Source organism: Carcharodon carcharias, chromosome 3, assembly GCF_017639515.1.
Source record: "Carcharodon carcharias isolate sCarCar2 chromosome 3, sCarCar2.pri, whole genome shotgun sequence".
NCBI classification, from domain to species: Eukaryota; Metazoa; Chordata; class Chondrichthyes; order Lamniformes; family Lamnidae; genus Carcharodon; species Carcharodon carcharias.
The window spans coordinates 202,931,018-202,952,618 of record NC_054469.1 but is presented as its reverse complement, the minus strand read 5'-3'; the positions used below and the strand labels follow the sequence as shown (position 1 = coordinate 202,952,618).

Below are 21,601 nucleotides of genomic sequence, written 5' to 3'. Positions count from 1 at the left end.
AGGCCATTTAGCCTGTTATGTCATTGTTAGGTCATGGCTGATCTGTATCTTAGCTCCATCTACCATATTGCCTAAAGAGATTCTGTCAATTTTGGTTTTTAATATTTAATTTGACCTAGCCTCAGTTGCTTTTTTGGGGATCGAAGAGTTCCAGATCTTCACTGCCATTTTGTTTGAAGAAATGCTTACTAATATCAATCCTGAACGGCCTAGCTGAAATTTTAAGTTTATGCCCACTTGTTCTGGACTTCTCTGCCAGAGGAAATAGGGTAGGTACACAGGAACTATATACTTAACTCAATTAAATCATCGGTTAATCTTATACGCTCAAGGGAATGCAAGCCTAGACTGTGCAAATTTCCCTATAATTTAACCCTTTAGCCACAGTATCAATATTGGTGAAACTGAGCTGTATCCCCTCCGAGGCCAGTGCATCTTTCCTGAGACAAATTGTACGGAACTGAACACTATACCCTAAATGGTATATAACAAGACTGTTAAGCAACTAACATAAGGTCCACATCTTTGTATTCTGGCTTGCTTGAGATAAAGGCCAACATTCCATTAACCATTTATTTTTGACCTGTCCAGGAGCTCATAGCGATTCCTGCCCCTAAGTCTCTCTGCTGCTCTGTAGTTCCTAGCTTCTTGCTATTTAGGACATACTTTGATGTATCTTTCCTGGGTCCAAAGTGGATGGCTTCACACTTCCAGACACTGCCACAGTTTTTCCCACATATACTGATACAGTTGGTGGAAGAACAACAAGGAAAAAAATAAGGCTGTCTTTTGGCAGAGAATAGTGAAAGCTTCAGTTGTTGTAGTTTTATCTATCTTGAGCACTAGCCTCCATTGTGTTGAACAAAAGGGACATTTCATTTTGACTAGCCCAAGACATTTAAATTAGTACAGCAAACTGGAGGAAGGAGTGTTTCAAAACTCTGTGACCACAAGATTGATTAACTCTTAGGACCTGATGCACATTCCAACTTTCACATTTATATAATTTTTTTAAATGGCAAATGCATGAATATTCTCATTAAGTGATAGCTGAGTGAAATGTTTTATCATTGTCACATTTGGATTCTTGCTATTTGAATTCCCTATGTGTTTGGTAGCTTACCTCTTTGTTACATTTGTGTAATGTCACTTTGAAGTTTTACAACAGCAAGCACTGCAATGCATAATACAGTTTGGATCAGTGTGACCTGCACTTTGATAAATCAATCCTATTAAACTTTGCTTATGCTGCACATTTCTTAGTAAATACCAAGTCATATATGCAAAATATGTATGAAAATTTTCTGAGAGGACTTTCCAATATGAAAAACAGCTTGGCACCCTGTGAAAACAGCTCTGGATGTTCAGTCCATCTGATTGGCGCATATAAGGTAGTGGCCACAGGCAAACCTACTCTGTCAGTTACATGTCTGTTACAGCAAAGATGCTGAAGGGTTCTTAGAGAACGTGACACTGCTTGAGAAACTGAGGTCTTCCCTCAGTAATGCAAATTGAGTCCTTTGGGAAGTGACCAAATTAGTAGGATACAGCAGAACGTTAGATGTTGGGTGTTTAATTTACAGATCATACAATTTCTATTCCAAGTCGCAGGCCACTTGGACGTAAATCACTGTTCCTTCATCATCACTAAGTCAAAATCCTGGAGCTCACTGCCTAATGGCGTTGTGAAAGTATATTCACTACACACTGCTGCAGATAAGAAAAAGGCCCACCAGCATCTTCGAAGGTTGGGCAATAAATTCTGACCTTATTGGAGACTCTCCCACATCTCTAGCATGAATGTTTTAAAACAATTTAACATGATAGCAATGATCATGTTAAATCAGATGATGTGATACTACATAATGACCGTAAAGCTGATCACTTAACAATTTTTATTTAATGAGAGAATTTTACAGATCGGAAAGTTTTGAATTCTCAGATTCCAGGTCAAAAGCCCTGACCAATAACATTAAAGGATGGTTTAAAATACAAAGAAATGTTCAAAATCCAAAGTAGCATTTGTGTGTGGATTCAAGTCATATAGGTCGATACTATTATGCATATATTCCATCTGGCACACACAAAATACTGTCCATAGTAGATTCCTACAACTGAATTGCAATTTAGAATAGTGTAGTAGGCCATTGATCAAAAGCAATGCAGAATCATAATTTCTGGCATGTTGCAAGGGAACTAAGCATTTTAGGGGAAAGGTTGTTTGCGTTCTGATATTTATGCCTCTGGTTGCTCTGACTTGAATAACAAATGGCTCATGGATGTTTGAGAAGGGATTAAAATTGTAATAAATGCTGTATTATATTCCTGCAGTGAGGCTGTCAGCAACTCAGTTTTAGGATGTTCTTTGGTGAAATCCTTTGGTCGAGCCCCTGAAAACACTGTTGCAGTTGCCCCACAAGATTTGATTTTCCACCGTTGCAAATAAATCAGTGGAAAGTTTTGATATGTTTTAAATTGCCCAACGGTTTGCAGCACAAATTTAGATTTCAGTATGGCAATCTCTAGCTCAGATTTGCTCACTTGATTTTTTACAAAGACATCAACCAATCACCTTGATTCTACTGTTGTTAGATTAGTTTCTGTTGTATAATCAACTTCTGATTTATATTATTCTATTGAAAATCATAGTCTTAAGCAGGTAAACATAGGCATCAAAGTAAACCTTACAGCTGTTCACTAAACAGCAGAGGAGAGCTTGCCTCGCTTCCCAAAATGCATTACGTCATAGCTTAGCCCCTTGCCGTTTGGACGACAATGAAGCCCCAAATTCAAAGGACATCAAGAAGATTCTTGACGCCGTCGGTGTTGAAGCTGATGGTGAGCAACTGAATAAGGTCATCAGTGAGCTGAAAGGCAAAAATGTGGATGATATCATCACTGCAGGCAATGCCAAACTTTCAAGTGTCCCTGCTAGAGGTGGTGCTGCTCCATCTGCAGCTGCTGCTGTTGAAGATAAAGAGGAGAAGAAAGAGTCTGAAGAATCAGATGATGACATGGGCTTTGGTCTAAAAAAAAGTTAACCATTTACACATTGTGGACAACATATGGGAGTAGGTCCAAACTTAGTAGGTAGATGGATTTTTCACAATTTTTATAAAATCTTGCATTAAGGCAAGTACAAAACACATTGAGAATTTATTTGGTTGGGTCATCAGTATTACTGCTCCAAGCTGCATTTTGCCATATCGCACACTTCACGTATTAAGAAAGGACTTTAATAATCAGGATGCTTTTGTTTCTGCCCAGCTACTGTTAAATTGCCTCCCGATTCTTGCATATGTCAGTGCAAATAAGATGACATTAAATAGGTTTACAGTATTTTGGCAAATAAACAAATTGGGCAGAATCATGGAAAGGACTTGATTTATGTCATTAAATGCTCCTAATAAATTGGCTGGTGAATCATTATCCCTCACTGCTGGAGCATGCCCCAGTGACAAATTTACAACAACATGATTGCTTTCAGCCAACTTGAGATTTAGACTTGTTTTTGTGAAAACTTGGTCATTTTTTTTTCAAGAGCACTCTCACTGTGACGTGACTGCTTCCTTTTGTTTTCTTCCATTTTTGAATTGTTCAGCATCAGTAACATTGAAAACTGTAACAAGGCACTCAAGGTCTTTTATTTACATTCCTGAATATAGCCTGCCATTTCAAATCCAGAATCCATGAGGCATACTTTTCTGAAATTAACATATTTTGGAGGCTTTTCTCTATCATTTTTTCCTGCCAACTTTCTCCCTTGCCTCTCAAGCCCAACTCCCCTTCTGAAGGAATTGAATCCTTGCTGAGGTATGATTCCAAAACACAAGTTGTTCTCTTGATACCTCACTCACGATTTGAGTGTAGAATGTGTTTCATGAGGGACTCTTTGATCATGAGGGAGCTATGCAGCCAAACCCAAATCTGTTCCCATTGTAGAGTCCATAGAACAGAGATGAGCAGGAACTTTGAGCATTTTGTTCCCCTCCCATAAGATGGGGGTACTGACACTTGGGCTTCCTATTTCATGAACATAGAAACAGAAATAGATCATTTAGCCTCTTGAGCCTACTCTGCCATTCAATAAGATCATAAGCTGCGGCCTAACTTCAGATAAGTACCCTTTGCTCAATATCCCTAATACTTTTGCTTAACAAAAATCTATCAATTTCTGATTTAAAATTAACAATTGAACTAGCATCAATTGCATTTGCAGAAGTGAATTCCAAACTTCTAATGCCCTTTGCATGCAGCAGTGTTTCCTAATTTCATTCCTGAAAAGTATAGCTCTTAATTTTTAGACTATGCCCCAAGTCCTAGATTCCCCAACCAGTGGAAATAGTTTATCTCTATCTACCTATTGTTCGCCTTAATATTTTGAGAACTTCCATCAAAACACCTCACAATCTTCCAACTTCTGAAAAACAACCCTAGTTTATGTAATCTCCCTTTATAATTTAATCCTTTGTGTCCATTAATATCACTCTGGTAAATCTGCACTGCACTCTATTGAATACCAGTGTATCCTTCCTTGTGTTTGGAGCCCAAAATTTCTTACAGTACTCAAGGTGTGGTCTAACCAGGAATTTGAATAGCTGAAGCATGACCTCTACCCCTTTGTACTCTAGTCCTCCAGATGTGAAGGCCAGCATTCCATTAGACCTTTTGATCATTTTCTGTACCTAGGACCCAAAGTTTCATCAGACCTCCACTCTTTGTTGACTTTCACTGTTTAGAAAGTATGCTTTTCTATCCTTATTTTTAGGCCTCGCATATGCCTAAATTGAAATCCATTTGCCCATTCACTTAATCTATCAATATTGCTTTTTACTTTATGCCTCCACCTACACTGCTTCCAATGCTGCCTATCTTTGTGTCATCAGCAAATTTGGATATGTAGCTTCATATTCTATCATGTAAAAGACTGAATATTTGAAGCCCCAACACTGTTCAATGAGGGTTTAGTACACAATACCAATTAAAGCACCTGCCCGATATTCCTAGTCTGTCTCCTGCTACTCAGCCAATTTTCTAAAAGGTCAATAGCTTGCCCTCAATTCCATTACCTTCAACTTTAACCAACAGTATCTTATGAAGGACTTTATTAAATGCCTTCTCGTAGCCCATATAAATAACATCCATAGAAATCCACCGATCCACTGTTTTAGTCATCTCTTTTAAAATTTCAGTCAGGCTCATCAAGCTTGAGCTCCCATTTACAATTCCGTGACTGATCAGCTGAAAATTTTCAAGGTGTTCTCACACTCAGCACTTAATTATAGACACAAGCAATTTCCAGACAATAGGCAGTAGGCTAACTGGTCTGTAATTCCCTGGTTTTCCTTTCTCATTTTCCTTAAATCACAGAATGACATGCACAACTTGCCAATCTAAAGGAATGGTTCCCGAATTGAGTGTGTTTTGGAAGATTATAGTGAGATGAAAGTATAATAATTTTCTTAATATTTTTCTGGTTTATTGTGAAATAGGTTTATTGGGGTAAGAATGGTTGGGCTTGTCTTTGTGATTTAATTACATTTGGAATCAAGTAGACTGCAAGCTTGGAATCATCAAAAGAAGCTAGGTATAGAAATGTGCTTGACGTGGATGCTGGTATGTAAGGTGTGAAGGGATTGTTGGATTTCAAAGGGACCTTAGTCTGTTTACAACTAGCCAGATAAGTAAGGTTAAGGAGTGTGTTTATTTTTCCCAAAGGTTACTGACAATATTGGCAGCATAAAGTTTTTTATTATGAGGAAGATGCAGTTTCAAAGATATATGGAACAATAGAATTTACATATTAAAAAGAGAGAAACATATATAAAGGAGAATGAAAAGCTATGTGGAAGAAGGCCATGTGAGATCTAACAGGAGTGTGTGAAATAGCTTTAATGAAGGCTCCAGCCATGTGTGCACGAGTCTGCTATGTAACGAAACTGAAGTTGGGGAAAGGGCATTTGTAATTCCACTGTCAAGTGGGTATTGTGTTAATTTGCTGGTTCTGTTTTAAATCTAAAATCTATTTTGGACCATTGCCTTAAAGGGAGTGTAACTGGAGGTCGTCAGGTTAATTAAGAATTTTAGGAGTTATTATAATAGTAAGTAATTGTAGTCTTATGTATGTGCTTGAAATCTTATATTTTGTTAATAAATATTTTAATTTATAAAATTGCTAAAGTTTTTGGTAAACTTATTATTTCTGAATTCAATGCATACATCTTCTCGTAATAAATACAAATTGCAAAACCATTGTGATAGTGTGACCAAGTTTCCCTTGTGGATTTGGTCCACCCAGCATACATCATCTGCCACATCATAACAATAGTTAGGTTATCTTCAATGTTCCTGCCTATTTCCTTTAAACGCTAGATGGAAGCTGGGGGGAGGGGGGGGTTGCCTTTTGTTCATTACTGTTACTTTGCTTATGTTAATTTTATGTCTCCCTGTCTCTGATTCAGTATTTGTTTCCTGGTAGGTCTGGCATGCTGACCTCTTCCGCTGCTGTAAATACCGACATAGTGCCTGCCATTTCCTTATTTTCATTGATAATATCACCAGTATTTGTTTTCCAAAGGCCCCATATTGCTCACGACCACCCACTTGATATCTTTTGTAAATTTCTTTGCATACTCCCTTTTTGTAGCTCTTGCTGTGTAAGATGCTCACATGATACTCAGTTTGGGCTCCACAAGGAGCACTTGGCTCCAGACCTCATTACAGCCTTGGTCCAAACATGGACAGTGGTATGACCTTTGCTATATTGCCCAAATAGTCAATATTCATGTGTAACCCCAATAGTGATTGTTGGTGGACTCTTTGGTTACAGGGAATGAGAGCATTCTATCTGACCTTGGCCCTTGTCTTAAAATGCACACAGTTGCACTTTTTATCCATAGTCAATGAATTGCAGTCATGACCTGAGAATGTAGTCAACCTCCCTTCTGCCCCCCACCCCCCCTTCTGTCTACCACCACCCCCTCCCGCCGCAACACACACACACCCTAGTCTGGGAATGCTGAGTAAGCCTGAGTCCCTTGAAACCAAATGGTCACCATTGATTGTTAAGGCAGCCAAGTTACCTGCAAGATCTTGTGATGTTACATTTAAAGAGTAAGTGTTAATGTTAAATTATTAAGTATCACAGAAACCATACACAAATTCTACAAAAAGGCATCTTGTAAACTGTAAATAGCAACTATTGGCACTACTGATTTTTCTAGTGAATGTTTAAGGATTATCTGAACCACTCTCTGTTTTGACTTTCCAGCATCTGGACTTGGTTTATGGTAATGAGAAGTCAGCTCTTATGATATACAATGGAACTCTATTGGTACATGTAAGTAGTATGTGAAAGTATGGCAATGCCAACATTAATTACAATGAGCTATCTCATCCATTTCACAATCTTTCTCTGCAGTGGATCCATGTTTAGGCTTAATCTAAACTCCTGTTTAAGTTTTGAATAAAAGTCTTGGAGAGATGCATACTTCAAATGTTTTTTTAAAAAAACTATTCTATTTAAATTTTGCATGTTGGCTCTGAAATAAATTAGCTAAATTGTATGAAAACACTGCTGCAGCAAATACAATTGTGATCATGATTTTTGAACATGTGGGGTTTATTTCACTGCCTCCACATTAGCCCTGGTATAACAAAATAAAAATGATCTCCTTATTTCCTTTTCATAAGTATTTCCCGACTTCCAAAGCTGCTGTTAACTATCAAATTATCCATCATGGAGAATCCTGCCTAATCACCAGTTGCCATTGGCTTTTGGTCAAGATTCCAGTGGTAATGCTACACACCTCTGAAACTTTGATCTTGCCACTTTCAATCTTTTGAGAGCTTGAAATCTAATTGCAATCCCTTTACTTTATTTCCATTTATGGACATCTATATGCTGTTCATGCAAGGAAATTTGGTATCTGAGTCTTTTTTTCTGTGTCAAAAGAATATGTGGATTTAATTTTGGTAACAAGAAATGACTGTGCTTCATTTGGTCACCTTAGGGCATTCTGTACATGTAACTAGTAAAATGAGTTTAAGTAGCTGAATTCAAATGTGCAAGTTCTATGATCACCTTGGGAAGCCATGTTAGTAGCACCTTAGAATTGTTTCCCAAATGTCAATGTTGCAACTCTGCAGCAGGGACACGGAGCCTGTTTTAATAAGTAACCATTAAAGAAATTATTTAGTGCTTTTCACTACCTCAGACACCCTAAGTAATTTAGAACTATGGTAGTCAAATTGTACACAAGATCCCACAAATAGCAATGTAATAGTAACCAGATAACGTGTTTTCATGAGGTTTGCTGTGGGGTAAATATTGGCCAGGAAACCAAGGATATCTGCCCTACACTTTTGCAAAATAGTGCCATGGAATATTTCACTTCCACCTGAGAGGGCCTTAGTTTCATACCTCATCTGCAAGATGACACCTCTGACAGTGCAGCACTCTTTCAGTACTGAACTGAAACGCCAGCTCAGATATCGTGCTCAAAGCTCTGGAGTGGGACTTGAATCCACAATACTGACTCTGAGGCGAGAGTGCTACCACTAAGTAACAGCTAGCACATTAAATTGCAAACCAGTGAAATATTGAACACTGTGAGGCTGGCCATAAACAGTATATTCCTAGATCTTATGGTGTGTGTAATGAAGGCACGTTTTGCTTTAAGAAGTCTTGTACAATTTAAAGTATTAACCAAATTGTTTTACCAGAGGTTGGGTGTTTACTATTTAAATAAATGTCATTTCCTAATGAATGTTCTTTCACTCCCAACAGAATAGTGATTATATTTATTATCGTCAAAATCTTCTTCTACATCTGCTGGTATCGTTCAAGGCAGCGACAACTAGACGCTTATCTGAGCAATCCACGGAATGCCCAGATAGTGATTGTCGGAGGCAGGGCCTACCTTCATCAACTCTGTGAGCGGCAAAATGTAAGTGACCATAGTTCTCTGCTTCCTGTGTGAAGCTAAGAATTGCATGTAATTTGAATGAAATGCAAATTCTTGCAGTCTGACTTTGAGGCAAGGACGTAACTGCAAAAATATTTAAATTAATTTTGCCACAATAGCCAGAATGGATGATGAAGATGGGAGAGAGCAGACTGAAGGGGGTTGAAGAAGGCAGGTATAATCTTGTTGCTTCCCTTGTTTATCGCCCTCCAAATGCTTCCTTGGGATCGACAGCTTCATTCTGTGCTGATATTGCAAAGAGTTGATTTTTAGTAATACTGATGAAATCAAAATACATCCTACCAGACTTAAGTCAATAAATGTATGTGTCTTCCCTCAGCTTTTAAACTGGTACATTTTATCATTCAATTTTATGTAGGCCTTTTGTGAAAATTGGTGCATTAATTTCTATTAATCTTCAGAGTATTTCATAAATACATTAAAGAAGCATTTGCTTTTTGAGTTGTAATGCATGCTGTCACGTGAATATTGAAATAATTAGCTGTGGTTTGTTCAGGTTTGCTTTAGTAGCTGCCCTATCAATATGCATTCCTAATGAAATACCATGGCTTATTTTCTTTGTTCTACTTCATAATGTTAGCTAGATGAATCTTAACCCAGTAAATTGTTTCTGTAGTCAGTTTCCTGACCATAGTTTCTATCCTTTCCAACTTTAAAGGTGTAAACTCTGCATCGCTGATACATCTTAAGTAATGCCTCCATTCTTTACCATTCCTTGCCTTAATAAGCTCAGAAATTGTATCCTAGAAATTGTACCTCTTCATGAATGAGAGATGGAGCATGCATCTCACAAGTTACTGGAAACCTTTTAGTTAAGGATGACAAAATACTCAGTTGGCTCAAAGCACTCCACCTCATCTCACAGAATCAGTTGGCACAGGAGACCATTTGGTCCATCATGCCTGTGTCAGCTCTTTCAAAGAACTTTGCAATTAAGCCCCAATTCCTCACTCTTTCCCCATGCCCCTGCAATGATTTTCCTTTTCATGTGTTTATCCAATTCCCTTTTGAAAGCTACTGCTAATTCTGCTTGCACTATCCTTTCACATCATACTAATTCACTGTGTTAAAAATAATTAAACAAATTTCATCTCCCCTCTAGCCCTTTTGACAATTTATCTTAAAACTGTCTTATTCATTGAACCAGGGTTGATTCCTTGGTTTAATGGTACTACTAGAGTGAGGGACATGCCAGGCCATGTGGTTACAGATTGTGGTTGAATACAGTTCTGCTGCTGATGACCAACAGTGCCTCATGGATACTCAGTTTTGAGTTGCTGGATCTGTTCTGAATCTATTCTATTTAGCACAGTGATAGTGCCACACAACACAATGGAGGGTATTTATTTATACTTTCATGGGATGTGGCATCGCTGGCAAGGCCAGCATTTGTTGCCCATCCCTAATTGCCCTTGGAGTATGTGACTTGCTGGGCCATTTCAGAGAGCAGTTGAGAGTCAACCACATTGCTGTGAGTCTGAAGTTATATGTAGACCAGACCAGGCAAGGATGGCAGATTTCGTTCCCTAAAAGATCAGAAGGGTTTTTACAACAATCAATGGTAGTTTCATGACCACCATTACTGAAATTAGCTTTCAAATCCAGATATTTTTTAAATGAATTAAATATATTAATCAGTTAAATTTAAATTCCACCAGCTGCCATCGTGAAATTTGAACTCATGTCCCCAAAACATAAGCTAGGCCTCTGGATTATTTAGTCTAGTGATCATACCACTCACCTACCATCTCCACTGGATATTTTATAAATTGCTATATTAAAATTGGCTTTCAATCTAGAGTTTTCTTAAGTGAAATGAGAGGTCCCTCTCAAAAAGTTGTCTTTGAGTCACTATGACTAGATAGAATCTTGTCTATGGCTGTGATTTATCTATTTTAACCTGAATTTTGAAAGTGTTTGGGAGGGAGGAATCCAATGCTTTTACTGAATATTGGTCAAAAATTGGGAATTTGGTAGGTTGAACAAACTGGGTTTCAGCCTACCTTCTTTTGCTTTAAAAATCAGAAATTATTTTCAAAGGTTGATAAAATGAGCAGGGCACGGGATCTGCCACTGTCTAGTGCTAGAAAACCAGCAAGGAAATTTGCATTAAAAAAAAAATTGATACAACCTCTACAGGAGTTCCACAATGTATTGAAAAAGCAGGTGGGAGTAACATTATTAAAAAGATGAAACATGGTTAAAAGCCACAGCCTGCTTTGAAATGGATTGTAATTTGCTAATTCTACTACGGTTAGTTCAGCAAACTGGGCGTGAGATGAGGAGAGGCTGGAAGTGGAAAATATAACTGAATAATTACAGGAAATGTTTCAGTAGGCAAAGCAGAATTCCAAAGCCAACATCTCTTTAGTGTTCATGAAACGAGCTCAAAGATTGTAATTTGATATCGGCAATCCTGAAACATGAGTAGCAGCAAATGGTATGGCAATACAGATATAAACAATTTGAGCACTGGATTTCCAAAGGACTCTGTTTCTTCATAAAACTTGTGTGAACCTTTTCTCACCCAGACTAACCAACATTGTGTCAATAAAAGCCACTATCTGTGTAGTAGTCTCCACTGTGAGGCATTGCATGTTGCTTATCTTTTTCTTTTTTCCTTTCTCCCATCACCGTTTAAATGTTGCAAATGCTGAAAAGAGAGACATGTTGCCAAAGCTTTTCACCTTGCACATATCAGGACAAATGCAAGAATGCCAAATTTCAAACGGTTGCAACAATTTATACTACAGGAGAAAAGGGTGCTGATTGAACATAACATAAAAAATAAGAGCAGGAATAGGCCATTCAGCCCTTCAAGCCTGCCCCGCCGTTCAATAAGATCATGGTTAATCTGCCCCAGGCCTCAACTCCTCTTTCGTTCCAGCTCCTCATAGCCCTCAACTCCCAGATATTTCAAAAATCCATCTGCCTGCTCTTTAAATACTTTCAGTGATCTAGTCTCCACAACTCTCAGGGGTACAGTATTCTAGATGTTCACTACCCTCTTGAGAGAAGAAATTACTTCACATCTCAATTTTAAATGAGTGTCCCCTTATTCTATATCTATGTCCCCTAGTTTGAGATTCCCCCACTAGTGGAAGCATCTTCTCAAATACCCTGTCAAGCCCCCTCAGAATTTTGTATGTTTCAATAAGATCACCCCTCATTCTTGTAAACTCTAATGAATTAAGGCCTAACCTGTTTAGCCATTCTTGATAAGTCAACCCCTTCATCCCAGGAATCAAAGCCGAGTGAATCTCTTTTGAACTGCCTAATGCCAGTATATCCTTTCTTAAATACAGGGACAAAAACTGTACACAATATTTGAGGTGCACCCGGACCAACACCCTGTATAATTGTAACAAGACTTCCCTATTTTTAAACTCCAACCCCCCTAACAATACAGGCCAAAATTCCATTTGCCTTCTTAATTACTTGCTGCACCTACATGCTAACTTTTTGTGTTTCATGCACAAGAATATCCAGATCACTCTGCTGCATTTTTTGGGAGTCTCCCTCCATTTAAATAGTCTGCCTTCTGATTATTCCTACCAAAGTGCATGACCTCACACTTTCCCACATTAAACTCCATCTGCCAAGTTTTTGCCCATTCACTCAGCCTATCTATATCCCCTTGCAGATTCCTTATGTCCTCATCACAACATACCAACATTGGTTGGCAATTCAACTCTGGTTAAGACATTGCCATGGAAAAAAGAACAGGGATCTACAGGCTCCCCAAGCTCCCGGGTAATTCAGAGAAGATGAAAGCTTGAACATATTCCTTTGTTTGCAGAGAATGAGTCCCTGCGCCTTGCATACAAATGTATGTTGCTTCTAGCAGGCATAAATGAGCCACATTACAAGCTCGATTGATTATCTTAAATTGGTTGTAGTATATCCATTAGTACACTTGGGATTGTTCAAGTGCTTTCTAATCGCGGATTCACATCTAACAGTAGACTGAATCGCAGTGCTGGTGTGATGCCAGATCTGTAGGCCTAATGTCTCAATGATTGGCTGATCAAATCAAGTAACCTGTTCCTTCAGTTGTTTGTAACAAACAATGTACAGATCATACTCAGCCAGCCTGGGCTTGCAAAACCCAAAGCAAAACATCCACAGTTTGATGTGATTCCGCAATTCGGCAGCACTTGCTGAACAATCCTGAACGCATTAATAACTGCACTAACAACCAATTTAAGATAATCAGTCAAGTTTGTAAAGTTGCTCATTTACGCTTGCTAGAAGTGAAGTACTTTCATATGCAGGAACTTGTTCTCTGCAAACAAAATTGCCTGGAGGCTTAAGAAGCCTATAGCTCCCCATTGTTTTCTGCATGGCAACACCTCGGCCAATCAGAGTCAGCTTGCCAACCAATCAGTACCCCTTTCTCCTGTGGTATAAACTGTTGTGATCATTTGAAATTTGGTATTCTTGCCTTTGTCCTGATGAGTGCAAGATGAATAGCTTCCTCAATATGCCTCTTTTCAACAATGTTCAAATTCAAGTTCAAAATCCAAGCAACCATTCTGTGTTTAGTTAAATTCTGATAAGACAACAGGACACTGTTACACAGTTCTAAAGGGAGTGCAAGAGCAGAGGGACCTGGGTGTATATTTTCATAAATCATTGAAAGTGGCAGAGCAGCTTTAGAGATTAATAAAGTATACAGCATCATAAGCTTTATTAATAGGGTCTTGGGCAGTCCCTCGGGATTGAGGATGACTTGCTTCCACTCCAGTTCAATAGGTTCTGAGTTGGCTGCGATCCAAGTTGCGAACTCTACCACATACAGGGCAGGTAGTGCTGATAGAAAGGTTGGTTGGAGGCTTGTGTGCTCCTTCCAATGCCTCGACTTTACCTCCTCATGTTCCTGTCGAAGTTTTTCTGTGCCTTCCTGTTTGTCCCTTCTCCATTTTGGTCAGTCGCAAGCTAGGGACTCTCATGAGTCAGGAGGGATATCTGACCTCTTCGGGGATGCTTTGAGGACAGCCCTAAAGCATATCTGCAGTCCTCCGGGGAACCTCCAAGTTCCAAGCTGAGCAGTTGGTGTCAGGTATACAAGCTACATGTCCCACCCAATGGAGCTGGTTTTGAGTGATTAGCACCTCGATGCTAGAGACCCTCCTTTTGGAATTGAAGGATCTTGTGATGGCACCACTGGGGGGTATTTCTCCAGTGCTTTGAGGTGCATGCTATAGGTTGTCCAAGTCTCTAAAGCACAAATCATGGTGGGGAGCTCTGCTGCCTGGTAAACCATGACCTTGGTTTCAGGTTTGAGATCCTGAATCACAAACACTCATTTTCTTAGTCAGTCAAAGGTTGAGCTGGCACATCGGAGGCAATGATGAATTTTGTCGCTACATTTACCTTCATCAAGAGGACCCTCCCAAGAAATGGAAAATGATCCACATTTTCCAGGAGTGGCATTATTGGGGTATAGAGTACAGAAGCAAGGAAGTTAAATTAAACTAGTAGAGAACTCAGGTTCAGCCTCAACTGAAGTATTGCGTCCAGTTCTTCATTTGAGTCTGCAGAAAAGATTCATGAGAATGGTTCCAGGGCTGAGGGGACATCATTTACGTAGATAGATTTGTAAGTTGGGATTCTTCCTTCTGAAGACAAGGTTGAGAGGAGATTTGATAGAGGTATTCAAAATCATGAAGCATCTGCACCGAATATATGGGGGACAGTTGTTCCCATTGTTGGAAGCATCAAGAATAAGAGGGCACAGATGAAGTATATGGCAAATTAAGCAATGTCAACATGAGGAAAAACTTTTTCACGCAGCGAGTGGTTAGGATTTGGAATGCACTGCCTGAGTGGCGACCAGTTCAATCGAGGCATTCAAGAGGGAACTCAATTATTATCTGAAAAGGAAGAATGTGCTGGGTGACAGGGAGAAGACGAAGGAGTGGCAATAATTGAATTGCTCTTTCTGAGAACCAGCATAGACATGGTGGGATCAGTGGTTTCCTTCTGTGCTGTTACCATTCTGTGATACGATTATGGAAGACATAGTAACCTCCTAACAAAATTATGGTAACAGTAATATTTACGTGTGTGTGTGAGTATAATGTACATATTACAAAGAAGTATCTACAGTAATGTGTCCTCTAAGGTCTGAGACTGGATTCTGAAACAAATTGCCCAGACATTCTGAAAATGAATTAGAGGGAACTTTGGTCTACAGTATTGGTAACGTAATAAGACTGGAACAACATAAACTGGGAAACAATTGATCTGCTTTGATAGCATTCCAAGATGTGATTTGAACACCTTGCAGTGATGTTTTTGTATTGGGCCCAGAGCATTGAAAGGTTAATAAAGCTGAAGCTGAACACTTGACCGGAGGGTAAGTAGCCTCATGAGCACTGTAGTTTCCACTATTCCAGGTTGAAGCACTGAGGGTTTTAATGTATTAAAAAGTATGGGTTTTGTATTTTTCACTGTATTGCATTTTTACATTTTTTTGTTGAATAAATTAAATATATTTAAAATGTTATGAAAACTTCTTGATGCAAATTGAGATGTAGTGAAAGGTAACAATATTGCTTACTACTACTTTTATTGCAGAGTCCTCTGTGGTATAGTTGGTATGGTGGCCAAGATGACAGCTCGATTGGAGAACCTTCTGGGTCACTACCTCCTGCTCCTTCTTACAGCCAACTAGAGGTACCACCTCCATATGAAGCGGTGTCAAGAGGTCAAACAGGTGCAATGTCAATTCCTAATTCTAGAACTTTAGTTTTTTTTTCAGTTTTTACAAATGTCGCATTTCCTTCATTAGGCATTTTGCTTTCTTTCAACAAATGATGCCTATCTCCTTTAAGGAGTAAAGCTGCTGTCTAATTGTGAAGCTTTGTGGCATGCTTAGTTCCCAAAAGAGCCAACGCGTTTTTAAAGTCACACTCGCCTTTACGCAGGCCACACACTTTTCTTCCTAAGTTCTCCCATGGTAGCGTCTGTTTCTTTTGTTATTTAATCTATAATCCATACAGAGGCAATAGTATTCTTGTAGCTGGCATTAGCCGGTAACATGCTGTTCTTAAGGTATCACTCGGTTTACTTGCCTGAAAACATTCCGGTTAACACTGTTATGGGTGAAACTAAGTTTGGGAGTGGTACTTGTAGCTCTCTCTCTTTTAAAAGTAAAAATAAATTGACTGTAAAGTTCATTTTAAATGCTTGTCCATTTTCGCCAACTTGGAAACCCACGAATAGCATGTATCTCCATGCCAGGCCTCTCCAGTGATGTCTATTATGGGGAGCAACCCAGAGTGATTGCAGGCATGAGTTAAAACTGTCCCAAGGTCTCGGCAGAGAAACCCAACACCAGAAACCACACAATAGTTGGGAAACTGCATCTTCTAAATAAATTTTGCACTAGCAAGATTTGGAGAGAGAATCAGTCAAAGTTTCTTTACAGTGATAATTTGTGACAATTTACGAAAATCTGGCTCCTAAACTTAGGAAAAGCATCATAAGTCAGGACTTTTTCAGTTAGCCATGATAGTCAGATGTCCCCTCAGGCTTGATTCATATTAAATAACCTCAAGGATCTGGGTATTTTATCTGATTATATTGCATCCTCTAAGTACTGACAAGAAATTAATTTAAATATTTACATTGTTGTAGCACACATTGCTAGTGCGATATTTTTATTTCCATGGTTATAAATGTCAGTTGTTGTGATTATTTGTTTGTGCTGAGATCACTAAGGCCATGAATGCAGTGTATTGTTGGCCTTTAGTTGCTTGGTCTAAAATTGATGGTTGGACAGATTAGCTCTATGCCAATGCAGGAACCTGCAGATAAATGAGCAGTTTAGTTCTGATGATAAATGTATGAAACAGTACTTTGCATCAAAATCCAATATATTTAGCTCAGTTCAAAGGAAATAAAAGGGGTCATACTGACATGCAATTGGAGAAGAAATTCAGTTTCTGCCCAGTGAACTGAGAATATTGCAGCAATACTTAGCTGATAATCTGCAACAAAGGTCCTTTCCTAGAGTGCATTTGCTGAAAGTACCATTTCACTACTCTGGAAGCTCTGCCCACATTTCTTAAATATGTCAGAGTGGGTGTTAATAACTTTAAATCCATGCGGTCAGGTACACTTGTAGTCATGAAATTTGCTATGCGTGTCTCTTTCTCCCACTCGTGTGTACATATGTATAAATTATATATATGTACTGGAAATTTAATCAAAAAACCCCTGAAACTTCCATCCTTATCACCTTAATTATACTACCATCCTTTAAAAATACTGAGAAACCAATTTCAGGGTCTTATGCTGTAATGTTGATTATGAAGAGTATTTTAACACAGAGAATTTTCTTTTTACTTACCCGCACAGATGACTTAAAACCTCCACCATATACAGAATATGCAGCCGGAAGTATTGAAGAAGCTCGTGCCCTCTCTATACCGGAGGGGTATGATGCTTGCAGCTTGAGTGATGCCCCTCCTCCGTACACCCCTAGCCCATCGGTCGAGACTGAACAGCCGGATAATGTGACACCACCTAATGCCCAGGAGACGGGCAGTACCACTACAACAGGCTCACCATGTCAAGTCTGAAAAAGATCTACCACCTGCGACTTCTGTGGAAAGTTACCATTCTTTTTCTTCGGAAAAAAAATCCAAAGCACCTGAATTTTTCTTTTTTGTTTTGTAAAGATTTGATTTTTTTGTACAGTTAAAAGACATTTACAGTGGTGCACTATATAGAACGTATTGTTCTCTGTTTGCTGCTATCAGCACTACCTTCTCCCTTTGTAAACATTAATCGCACTTTCCAAGGAAGGGCCTAAGGCAAAGGATGATACCACATTTCAAAAGATTGTACACTTGTCAGTGACTATAATGTGCATGCCCCTGTGCTGGGAGGGTTGGGGTTGCTGGGGCTGGGGGGGCAGAGAAGTACTCAGCCATGTGACCAGACACTGCCAACCCAGGGAGACTGAGACTAGAAATTCCAAAATCTAAGAGGCGCCTCATGAGCTCGTGGTTACAAATAAAGAGAAGGCAACAATTATCTGGTGGGCGCTAGGATCATCTTGTGTTCTAGTGTTATCAGAGTTTCTTCAAGGTCATTCCTTGTATTCTATACTTTGTGAAGTTTTGGCAAGACTGCATCATTTGCCTGGAAAGGAAATAACCTGCCTCTTGACAACATGAATTTTAGATGAGCGCACAAAAGTGTAGACTTTGAAGAAGACCTTTCTGTCCCAAAATTAATTGCTAGTTTCCTGCAAAAAGAGTATTTTTATAGTATTGTAATTTTTTTAAGCATTTTGTGTGATTTGACTTCCCTCCAAGCTCCATTCCTCAGAAAACAAAACTTTCACCTTCAGTATGAACATAAAAAGATCCAATTGTCTCAATGATTGTGTAGAAAGAAACTAAATTCCTTTGTTATGGACTTTCAAAACAAAAGAAATGTTTGCTATTTGGCTATTTGTTTGAATTGAGGAATGATTGACCTGTTTAGTTCTCTGAATTATGAGAGTGGAATTTATTGCTAAGCCTAATTCTGGTCAGCCCACATGCTATTAGCATCCTGAAACACTTTAACATTTTCCCACTTATTTTATTACCAGTCTGTATTTTGGTAAGGCTTTAAAAGCGTGTCCACTCAAACCCCAGAGCCTTGGAATTGCCTGGATTGAATCTAGATTATTAGCATGGATATATATCCTGTGGTTTTTGTTCAAGTGAAGTGTTAATCTGAATCTTCTTCAGTTCTTCAAGCTTTTACTTGTTATCAATGTTTTTCTCCCCACACTTTGAACCAACCTCCAAGACATATCGAAAGTTTCTAAATGGGTTTTTCTTTTTTAGAGGTTATTTAATTAAATGGATAGATAGCTTTGTCGATCATGTTTCTTGTGGATGATATTTTTGAAAGCTCTGAAATTTAACCTCTTACCTAAATTACTTTGCTGTAGGGGCTTTCTGTTCTGGGGAGGGTGGCGCTTTCCTTAATTTTATTTTTCCAGTTGGTTGAAATTAAAATAGATTTTGACAGTATATTAGACCTGTGTTTATTTTTGCATGAAGTGTCTACAATTGGTAGTTTTGCTTTGGTATTGTATAATGGTAGAGCATATCCCCCACTCTACCATCATCACCAAGCCAGGGGATCAACTCTGGTTCAATGAAGAGTGCAGGAGGGCATGCCATGAATAGCACCAGGCATACCTAAAAATGAAGTGCCAACCTGGTGAAGCTACAACACAGGGCTACTTATGTGCCAAACAGCATTAGCAGTAAGTGATAGACCAAGCTAAGCGATTGCACAACTAGCTGATCAGGTCTAAGCTCTGCAGTCCAGCCACGTCCAGTAGTGAATGGTGGTGGACAATCAAACAACTCTCTGGAGGAGGAGGACCCACAAATATATCCATCCTCAATGATAGGGTGGCTGGGGGGGAAGGCAGCATATCAGTGCGAAAGACAAGACTGAAGAATTACAGCAGTCTTCAGCCAGAAGTGCTGAGTGGATGATCCAGAGGTTCCCAGCATCACAGATGCCAGTTTTCAGCAAATTTGATTCATTCCACATGATATCAAGAAACAAGAAGTTTTCAGGAATACTGAAAAGGCTATGGCTCTGACAACGTTCTGGCAATAGTACTGAAGACTTGTGCTCCAGAACTTGCTGCACCCCTAGTCAAGCTGTTCCAGTACAGCTACAACACAGGTATCTACCCAGCAATGTGGATAATTGCCCAGGTATGTCCTGTACACAAAAAGGACAAATCCAACCCAGCCAATTAAAGCCTATCAGTCTATTCTTGATCATCAGTAAAGTGATGCAGGGGATCATCAACAAATAGTGCTATCAAGTGGAATTTGTTCAGCAGTAACCTCACTAACGCTCAGTTTGTGTTCCACCAGTGCCACTCAAGTTCTGACCTCATTACAGCCTTGGTTCAAATATGGGCAAAGCAGCTGAACTCCAGAGGTGAGATGAGAATGAGTACTCCTGACATCAAGGCAGCATTTGACCGAGTGTGGCATCAAGGAGCCCTAGCAAAACTGGAGTCAATGGGAATCAGAGGGAAAACTCTGCTGTTTGGAGCCATACCTAGCACAAAGGAAGATGATTGTGGTTGTTGGAGGTCAGTCACCTCAGTTCCAGGAAATCACTGCATGTGATTCCTCCAGGTAGTGTCTGAGGCCCAACCATCTTCATTTGCTTCATCAATGACCTTCCCTCAATCATAAGGTCAGAAGTGGGGATGTTTGCTGGTGATTGCACAATGTTCAGCACCATTCACAACTGCTCAGATACTGAAGCAGACCATGTCAAAATACAGCAAGACCTAGACAATACCCAGGCTTGGGTTGACAAGTGACATTCATATAACACAAGTGCCAGGCATTGACCATCTCCAATAAGAGAGAATCTAGCCCTTGCTGCTTGACATTCAGTGTCATTACCATCATTGAATTCCCCACTATCAACATCCTGGGGGCTGCCATTGACCAGAAACTGAACTGGACTAGCCAGATACGGTGGCTACAAAAGCAGGTCAGAGGCAAGGAATCCTGTGACAAGTAACTCACCTGATGCCCCAAAGCTTATCCCGATCTACAAGGCTCGAGTCAGGAGTGTGATGGAATACTCTTCACTTGCCTGGATGAGTGCAGCTCCAATAACATTCAAAGCTTGATGCCACAAAGGCCAAAGCAGTCCACTCATTGGCACCCCATCAACAAATATTCACTCCCTCACCACTGGCACACAGTGGCAGCAGTGTATACCATGCACCTTCTCTCAACCTCAAAATTTGGGAATGCCAGACTCAATCTTGTACAAAGTCAGTGCGTCATTTGCAATTCTATATTGAACCAGTGGTTGCATCAGGAGTTGTGTGAGTATTGAACAGAAATCTTGAAATTCATGATTCTAACATTCTCTCGGATAATTTATGCATGCCTGTTTGAGGTTTGTACAGCTCTTTCTACTAACCCATTAGACGAATGATACGGTGCTGTTCTGAGGTGTTTAATCCCATTTCGGTTCACAAATCCTTGGAATTCAGTACTAGTGAAAGCAGTACCATTATCTGCCACAATAACTTCTGATAGACCACGTACACTGAAGCATTGGCACAGTTTTTCAATGGTTGCACAAGATTCATACCCATCCACTTTCTTGTTTCAATGATTACAAGAAATATGGTACCTAGAAATAGACCTACACAGTCTATATGTAGTCTAACCCAGGATCGACCAGACCATTCCCACGGATGCAGTGGAGCTGAAATGGGCAACTGCTCCAGTTGCCCGCAATGGAGACAGTGTTCAACTATTTTTTTTTATATCACTGTCTATACCTGGCCACCAGATATAACTTGGTGTGAGCATCTTCATTTTTGAAATACCAGGATGTGCATTATGAAGTTATATCAGTAGTGGTTCTCTTCCTTGCAAAGGGATGACAACTCTTGCTCCCCATAAAAACATGCCCTCTTGACAACTCAATTCAGATTTACGGAAATAGAACGTTTGAACACGAACAGGGGAGAGACCTCATCCTGAGTGAAACAACCAAAGTGAGTATGGGTATTGTCAATTTGATGCACAGTGGAA

At 39.4% G+C, this 21,601-nt stretch overlaps 1 protein-coding gene across 8 annotated transcripts in view; it reads left to right on the top strand.

The window, feature by feature from the left end:
- si:dkey-118j18.2 overlaps positions 1 to 19,030 on the top strand; it is a 71,864-nt gene extending 52,834 nt beyond the window's left edge. For all 8 annotated transcript variants that reach the window (XM_041185047.1, XM_041185048.1, XM_041185046.1 and 5 more), the window contains 4 exons: positions 7,271 to 7,339; positions 8,789 to 8,948; positions 15,570 to 15,708; positions 17,355 to 19,030. In XM_041185047.1, coding sequence (XP_041040981.1) covers positions 7,320 to 7,339; positions 8,789 to 8,948; positions 15,570 to 15,708; positions 17,355 to 17,578 — 543 coding nt within the window. In that variant the 5' untranslated portion in view covers positions 7,271 to 7,319 and the 3' untranslated portion in view covers positions 17,579 to 19,030. The remainder of the gene's footprint in view (positions 1 to 7,270; positions 7,340 to 8,788; positions 8,949 to 15,569; positions 15,709 to 17,354) is intronic.
- The last annotated feature ends 2,571 nt before the right edge of the window (positions 19,031 to 21,601 follow it).